Here is an 8,924-nt window from a genome sequence, read left to right as displayed (position 1 = left end):
AGAAACACAAAATGTCAAGGATTGAGAAATACAAGATAATATTTAAAGTACACATTATTAAGAAAACATCCTTTCCAATATTTTATTTTCACCTTGTTTTCAGAAGTAGATTTCTAATTTTGAGCGTGTATGCTATCAATGCCAAATGTTCTATTTTAAATATAGAGAACAATGCAAGCACAATAGATCAAACTCATACTTTGAAACTAAATAAAGAATTACCAATATTCACAGCAGTGAGCATAGCCATCTATCAGCATAAGTTCATGGAAGGAGGCTAATCCTCATCCTATCTTCCAAATTTAGCTTTGTGGTTAAGACCGTTAACTTGAGTCAGACAGCATTTTGATTTGGGGTAAATTATGCAACTTCTCTAGCCTCAACTATTTGATCTTTAGCATAACAACAATTCATACATTTATTTTAGGGAATACTAACATAAAGCATATAAAATGCCTTTTTCCAGGATCTGGAATTTTTACAACTGTTTTAATATGGAAAAGTCTTCAGGGAAATTGGAATATTTCAATGAGACAAACTATAATAAGCATAGTAGACTAAATTAAAGAAAGTAAAATAAACAGTGACCTGGAGAGGAGATTCTTTGATTAGAGGGTGATCAAATAAATTTGATAAAGAAACAAGATCAGGTGAAATAAGAAGTGAAGAGTAGGGAGTAGGCAAAAGATTGATCTCAGAACCTCTTATATTTAAAGTAAATTCCATACCAATAATGTTGAGAATTGTACACAGTACTAGTGATATTGACTCTAAAGGAATGTGTGTCTGATAAATATTTGTAATAAGATATCATTCTCCAAGATATATTTTCATATATGTTTACTATATCTCTATAGATGCACATCATATATAAGATACCATGATATAAAAACCATTGAAACCATATTATAATAAGAGTGCTCTGTCCTAGCAGCACAATATGAAAGAGTATAAAACTATGGAATACTTTGAAACATATAAATAATTACGAATGAAATAAAATACATAATCTCTACAGCAAAGCCTGGATTACATCTCAATTCATCGTAATGTCTAATTGTTATTTAGATCTGAGATATAATTACTATATCTCAATTTAAAGATTCTTTTTGCTATTTTAACCAAAAAATGTGCATCACTAAATTACAAGCTGGAAATCTTTTCCTCTGACTTGTCAAAATAACAAAATTTAGTATAGATATTCTAAGGATAATTTTTAATCAAATGTCCTACAAATAATGTTGCTTTTTAAACTTAATAGACTCCAGGATGTTTATAAGATTGTAGAATGCATAAAGGCAATCATGAATAGTGTCTTATTTCTGCTTCTTTGACAACTTCTAATAAGAATAAAACCTTATATAGTATTCTTGAAGGGAACTGAGTTATCTGGTACTCTGATTTGCAAAGCAGGTTAAGTATCATCTATTTTCCTCTTCTGAAGAAAGGTGAAACATAACTTAGCCACTGGGGAGAGGAAGGCAGTTACTAAGAAACATGTAATGTACTCAAAGTCCCTATTATTTTTATTATTAAGGGTTAAAATGCATGTGCTCAACTAGCAAACAGAAAATGAAACAGCCTGTTTGAACTCTTCAGTTCTCTAATTTGTTTCTGTTGCAATTTTGGTGTTAAGGGTTGTGAAAGTCTTTCCTGAAGGGTTTTACTGACTGTATGAGAAGATGAAACTAACAAGGTGAAAGAAGCAATAACCTAAGTGGGTGTGTAATACTCGTGTAATACCTCGTGTTTTAGATACGAGGACATGCATCAAAACCAATACATTAAAAAAATTATGTAGATCCATTAACTTCTCCCCCGGACTCCTTGGTAGTCTGTCAGTGGGAGGCTCCTGTCGCCCCACAATGCCCTTACGAGCCCGAACATGCGTGAGTGCATCTCCATCCACGTCCGCCAGGCCGGTGTCCAGATCGGCAATGCCTGCTGGGAGCTCTACTGTCTGGAACACGGCATCCAGCCTGATGGCCAGATGCCCAGTGACAAAACCATTGTGGGAGGGGATGACTCCTTCAACACCTTCTTCAGTGAGACGGGTGCTGGCAAGCATGTGCCCAGGGCCATGTTTGTAGACACGGAGCCCACAGTCATTGATGAAGTTCACACTGGAACCTACCGCCAGCTCTTCCACCCTGAGCAGCTCATCATGGGCAAGGAGGATGCTGCCAACAATTATGCCCGTGGGCACTACACCATCGGCAAGGAGATCATCGACCTCATCCTGGACAGAATCCGCAAGCTGGCCCTGATCAGTGCACGGGTCTCCAGGGCTTCTTGGTTTTCCACAGCTTCGATGGGGGCAACAGTTCCAGGTTCACATCCCTGCTGATGGAACGCCTCTCAGTTGATTATGGCAAGAAGTCCAAGCTGGAGTTCTCCATCCACCCTGCCCCCCAGGTGTCCACAGCTGTAGTTGAGCCCTATAACTCTATCCTCACCACCCACACCACCCTGGAGCACTCAGATTGTGTCTTCGGTAGACAATGAGGCCATCTACGACATCTGTTGTAGGAACCTTGATATCGAGCGCCCAACCTATACCAACCTTAACTGCCTGATTAGCCAGATAGTGTCCTCCATTACTGCTTCCCTCAGATTTGATGGTGCCCTGAATGTAGATCTGACAGAATTCCAGACCAACCTGGTGCCCTACCCCCGCATCCACTTCCCTCTGGTCACATACGCCCCTGTCATCTCTGCTGAGAAAGCTTACCACGAACAGCTTACTGTAGTAGAGATCACCAATGCTTGTTTTGAGCCAGCTAACCAGATGGTGAAATGTGACCCCCACCATGGAAAATGCATGGCCTGCTGTCTGTTGTACTGTGGTGACGTGGTTCCCAAAGATGTCAATGCTGCCATTGCCACCATCAAGACCAAGCGCAGCATCCAGTTTGTGGACTGGTGTCCCACTGGCTTCAAGGTTGGCATTAATTACCAGCCTCCCACTGTGGTCCCTGGTGGAGACCTGGCCAAGGTGCAGCGAGCTGTGTGCATGCTGAGCAACACCACAGCCGTTGCTTAGGTCTGGGCTTGCCTGGACCACAAGTTTGACTTGATGTACGCCAAGTGTGCCTTTGTCCATTGGTACGTGGGTGAGTGGATGGAGGAAGGAGAGTTCTCTGAGGCCCCGGAGGACATGGCTGCCCTGGAGAAGGACTATGAGGAGGTGGGAGCAGATAGTGCAGATGGAGAGGATGAGGGTGAAGAGTATTAACCTGCCGCATTGTACACTCTGTTGTCTTGGGACTTTTATATCTGTTGTCTGTAAAACTGTCCTATGACCTCTAGCTGTCAATAAAAGTGTTTTCTTTTTAAATGTCAAAAAAACCCAACAAAATAACCTTCTATGTCACTGAATATTTAAAATGAGGAAAATGAAATACTAATTTATTAGTTTTGAATTCAATGATTAGTCTTTGGCTAACTAGTAGTATCCATTAGTAGTTTTGCTATAGACAGCTAGGAATGAATTATAATTAAAGTAAAAAGATGTGTGTGACTTCATTACCATTGATTGAGCCAGTAAAAAATAACTTCTAACACTTACTAAGAATTTAATACATCAGACACTGCTCTACATTTTAGCTCTAGGAGCTAATCTATTTATAGAAAGACCTTATAAGGAAGGCACTTTCCTCAACTGGACATTGTAGGTGAGAAACTGAGGAACAGAAAGATCACACAAGTATATGTGGTAGGCAGGGTTAAAACCAGACTCTTCCCTTCAATATCTACAAGCCACCTTGATGGCTAAATAGTTATCGCCTGCCAGCATCAATCCTATGTACACGTCACTCACAATTTTTGAGTTTCATCAGAGATATCCACTTTTTTTTATTGAAAGAGGTCATGAGGATATTAGTAGCTTCATGAAAAAATAGTGCTTAGATGTTTCTTTGTGGAAATCCCTGGGGCTATTAATCTGTCAACATACTAATCTCATAAGCCAAACAAAAGAACCACGTGACCATCTCATTCAATGCATAAAAGGTATTTGACATAGTTGCAAACAAATTCTTAATAAAAAGATTTAGCACAATAAGAATGAAGTGAAATTCCTCAGGATAGTTAAGGACATATGCAGCAGAAAAAGATATTTTGTATCACTACTCCAATTAAGTATATTGGAAATCCTAGGCAGAGCAAAATGCATAAATGGAAAATAAAAGGCATCCACATTGAATAACAAATAAAATTATCTCAATTTTCAGATGATAGCATTATATAGATAGAACATCTCAGAGACTCAACAAGAAAAGTATTAGAATTAAGGATAAGGTACAAGGTCAACGTACAAAAAGTAGGCAAGTTCTTATACTAACAAAGAGAACTTTGAAAATGAAATCAGGAAAACCATATAATTTATAATTGTCACCTAAAAGATAAAGTACTTAGTTATAAATATAGCAAGAGAAGCAAAAGATCTATAAAATGAAAACTACAAAGGTTATATAAGAAACCTAAAGAGATCTACATAAATGGAAATATAAACCTTGCTTTTGGATAAGATGACTTAACATTCTGAAAATGTCAACATACCCCCCAAAATGTACAGATATATTGCAGTCCCAATACTCATGCCATCATCATTTGAGATGGAAAAATAACCATCAACTGTATATAGAAAGAAGAGAACCTCAGGAAGCAGCAGCCAAAAAGCAAATGATGCCCTGCATTGGGCAAGCCTGCTACCAAGACCCATTTAAAATGTTGAAGGCAAATGTGAGCACGAATAATGAAGAATAGTGCATGCACGACCTAAGCCTCTGTATTTTCAACTTTTCAAATGCTTGTGAAATCTGGACAGTGAATAAGAAAGCCCACAAATGAATCGATGTCTGTGAATTATGATGTGGGAGAAGAATATTTAAAGTACCATGAGCTTCCAGAGGATGAACGAATCTGTTTTGGAAGAATTACAGCCAGAATGTTCCTTTAAAAAAAAAAAAAGGATGATGAAGTTTTTTCTCACGGACCTTAGACGTATTATCAGAATGGAGTAGTCCATGGAGAAGGACATCATGCTTGCTAAAACAGATCAGTGAAAAAGAAGAAAAAGGTCAAGGCATGGTTGCCACAGTGGCTGCAATAATGGGGTCAAAAAGAATGGCCATTGTGAGGATATCACGGGACTGGAAAGCATTTCAAGTGCAGGGCTGGGCAGTGCTTCATCCTGTTGCACACATTGTCCGTGTGACTTTGAGTCAACTCACGGCACCTGACAATGACACTGCAGCACAGAAAGAGCATGGTAGCAACCCCAAGGAATAACAATAGATCTGGGATAGACCTCATGACATGGATAACTGGAGGATACCATGCTGCGTGAAATTAATCAATCACAAAGGGCAAATACTATATGAAAACACTACTATACAAAGTCAGAAAACATACAGACACACAAAGAGACATTTTTAAAAATCATATGAGGGGTGGATGGGGAAGGAAAAGCCAATGCCTAACTAAAGTGCAGATATGATAGGGCAATGCAAGGGTGGGATGGATGATGGGGAGGGTAAGGGGGTTTCGGGAGTAAATGGAGAACATGGGTGTGGGGAGGGAGAACTAGACTAATTGTGATTGCATAACTTATCTTGGAGGCGATTTAACCATGGGAGGGGGAATGTTCTAAAAAAATAATATGAGGATGATTGTACAATTCTCCTTGATATGACTGAATTAATGAACTATTGAATTATACAATATGTAAATTACTTGCCAATAAAACTGTTGAAAAAAATTAAAACTATAAAGCCAAACTAACTAACTAAATAAATAGAATGCAGATATGTACTAATGTTGGTAAAGGGAAAGGCAATATTCATTAAGTGGGCATTTAGAACAAAATGATTAAGGCAAGAAAGACCTACGGAGGAGTGCAACCAGTTAAAAGCAATAAAAGTAAATATTATTACATAACGAACCCTGCAGTACTCATCATCATCATATGAGGATATACATAGAGACCCAAGCTGTTTAATTATGAGAAAATCGATAGGGCCACATCCATTATTGTTGGGTAGAAGTGGGAGTTGGCAGGGCGGCCATGTGGAAAGGTACCCAGGGATGGTGAAAACACTTCAAGGACACTGCGAGAGGCCAAGCCTCCCACTCCCACTCTCCTTCCATCTCAGATGCAGGAGGCTGACCATTGCAGAGGACGTTGTAGCTTCATCCGGCCTTGCAGACAGCCAAAGGGCAATGGAAAATTCCACAGCTACTCCCTCCCCCAGACCCGAGCTATACAACTCTTTACCTCTCCCAGGAACAGCGACTTTGTGGGTCCCCAACTGGGGACCTGTGAACCTCACCCAGGAGCTCAGGACGCTCCTGTCCCTTTCTCTGGACTCCCCTCCCTCCCAGGCAGCGCAAATTCTCTGGCCCCAATCAGGGACCTGTGAATCTTTCCCGGTTGCTCTGAAATAAACCTTTGAAACTACTTTCTGCCTTTGCCTTCTTTCTTTCTGTCTGTTGCCAAATCTACCTTACAATTATTTATGTTTGACAGAATATATTTGTACATATGTATTTATAAGTGCCGAAAATACATCTATGAATATAACGAGACATACGAGGAGCAACATTTAAAAAATTTTAGGCATAAGTAAACACCTTTAGGGAGTAAGTTGCTACCTCTAGAGCATCGGTTCTCAACCTGTGGGTCGCGACCCCTTTGGGGGTTGAACAACTCTTTCACAGGGGTCGTCTGATTCCTTAACAGTAGCAAAATTACAGTGAAGAAGTAGCAATGAAAATAATTTTATGGTTGGGGGTCACCACCACACAAGGAACTGTAATAAAGGGTGGCAGCATTAGGAAGGTGGAAAACCACTGCTCTAGAGGCTCAGGGTCATAGTCTTGGGTACATCAGGTCAATTCGCATAATGCTGCTCCTGCAGGCAATGTTTGACATCTTACTTTGGAGAGGAGCCACTGGGGTCTTGAGAGCTTGGAAGCAACCACCTAAGATTCATTGAATGTTCTATGCTCATATGGAGCAAAATTATTGAAGAAAATGAATGATTTATGGATCATAAATCCATATGATTATAATGGATCACTCATAGAACCTGAGGTCAGAAGAATGAAATAGTGTCCAGCTACCACTGCTGACCACTGTAAAAGGGATCACATTAAGAGGGCCAATTGTGGGAGAATAGGAAGATAGAATGGGAGAAACTGTGGAAACATATTTATATTTCAGGGAATTGAAGCAAGCAAGAAGCAACTCTTCTCCATGCTAATTTTGGAGAAAGCACATTTTTACTCCAAAGAATTTGTGTTTAATGGAGCTGTTAAATTTACTCCTACTTTTTTCTCTATTTCATCTCAAACAAGTACGTACATTTCTACTGGTACTCTTTAACAATCATCGTGCTATATTTGTGAGTCATAAGCATGCTGGATTGCATGAGTGGATTTCCGAGTACTTAAACAACATTACCTCTGGTAAAAGTACCTCATGCAATAAAAGATCACTTCAGATTATGTCTGTTAAAAAGGTCTTGTGAGCCCAGGAAATGCTCCATATATTCTGAAATAGAGGATAACTGGTAGGTGCTACACTGTCTACCCATTAGCTTTAGAACGCCTAATGACTTTTGTCACACAAGTTTCTTCTGCAATGATTTATTTTTTTTTCATTTAGGGAAGCTGAACATCAGGCAACAAAGTGTAAGAAGGCATCTTCATCATAAGAAGTCTACAACCTAGGCAAGCGAGCCTTAGTGGAGTGTTTCTGGCGAAAGATCTTTTTCATGCTGTTTTTGCTATGTGCTGTCAAGTCTTTTTTGATTGATCACAACTGCATGTGACAAAGCAGAACTTTGAGGTTTCCAGGCTATCATCTTTATGAAAATACATTGCCAAGTCTTCTTCTCATAGAACGGCTGGGTGGGTTTCAATGGCCAAATCGTTCTGTTAGCAGTCACTCCTTAACTACTTTCCTCCATAGTATTTCTTATTTTACATAGTAAGTAGAATTGATTACATTATGTGTGATAAGTTTCATGTCAATTTGGCTGGGCCAGGATTCTCCCATGATATGACCTAACATAGAGTGATCAACAACATGAGAGATCTTCTATGACGCAGCCAAGCAGCTGTAGGAAGAAAAGGATAGAAGACATTCTCCTTAAAGAAAAGGCAGGTCCTGGTAGTTACAGTGGTTTAAACATGGGGCTGCTAATAGAGAGGTCAGCAATTTGAAACCACCAACTGCTCCTATGGAAAAGATGAGGCTCTTTAATCCCATCAAGGGTTCTAGTCTCAGAAACCCACAGGGAGAGAGTTCTGGCCTGTCCCTTAGGGTCAGTCAGTATGAGTCAGAATTGCCTTCAGGGCAGTGAGCTTGGTTTTTTGGTTGTTTGTGTTTTTTTTTGGTATTACCTCTTTAATTTATTCACAGCTTTAATTCAATTGTAGAAGGTTTCATTCGAGGTATGGCCTACTAACCCAGTGGTGAAGCTAGCTCACTTCTGCTATATCTGGATTCTGTATTTTAGCTCATCAACCTCTTGCTGCCTGTTGATCCTGGGAGTCATCAGCATGTATCTGACTTCAGATCCGTTCAGCTGTGCAGCCACCAGCCTATGCTCCTCCTACTTCATCTCCTTTTGTTCCTCAGCCCCTGCAGCTACCTTTGGTTTACAACTGACCCATGTTCTTCCACCAAGCTTACTTACCCAGCAACCTTTGGCTTAACGGAACCATGTTCTTGACCCAGGCTAATTTACCCACTTCTACAATTGTATGAGCCATCTCTTCATTTAAATCTCTTTCCATAAACATACACAATACAGGCTTTCTGGTATTGGTTCTCTACCGGGCCCAGCCTAACACATTATGTCAAAGAGACTGGTGCAAACATCATAAGAATACAGGTTGGAGAAAAACTGTGAACA

The 8,924-nt window shown here is 39.8% G+C and overlaps 1 protein-coding gene across 1 annotated transcript in view; it reads right to left on the bottom strand.

Moving 5' to 3' along the window:
- The window catches only part of CNTN5 (contactin 5), a 1,071,081-nt gene that overhangs the window by 210,662 nt on the left and 851,495 nt on the right, over nucleotides 1-8,924 (bottom strand). Inside the window, exons 15-16 of the mRNA XM_045297732.1 lie at nucleotides 2,466-3,309; nucleotides 1,876-2,306 (exon numbers count right to left, since the gene is read on the bottom strand). Of these exons, the coding sequence (XP_045153667.1) occupies nucleotides 1,876-2,306; nucleotides 2,466-3,309 (1,275 nt within the window). The remainder of the gene's footprint in view (nucleotides 1-1,875; nucleotides 2,307-2,465; nucleotides 3,310-8,924) is intronic.

The sequence above is a fragment of the Echinops telfairi genome, unplaced genomic scaffold, assembly GCF_000313985.2.
Source record: "Echinops telfairi isolate 266 unplaced genomic scaffold, ASM31398v2 ScPeMD7_7421;HRSCAF=8459, whole genome shotgun sequence".
In the NCBI taxonomy this organism is placed as follows: Eukaryota; Metazoa; Chordata; class Mammalia; order Afrosoricida; family Tenrecidae; genus Echinops; species Echinops telfairi.
This window is presented reverse-complemented; position numbering and strand designations above follow the sequence as displayed.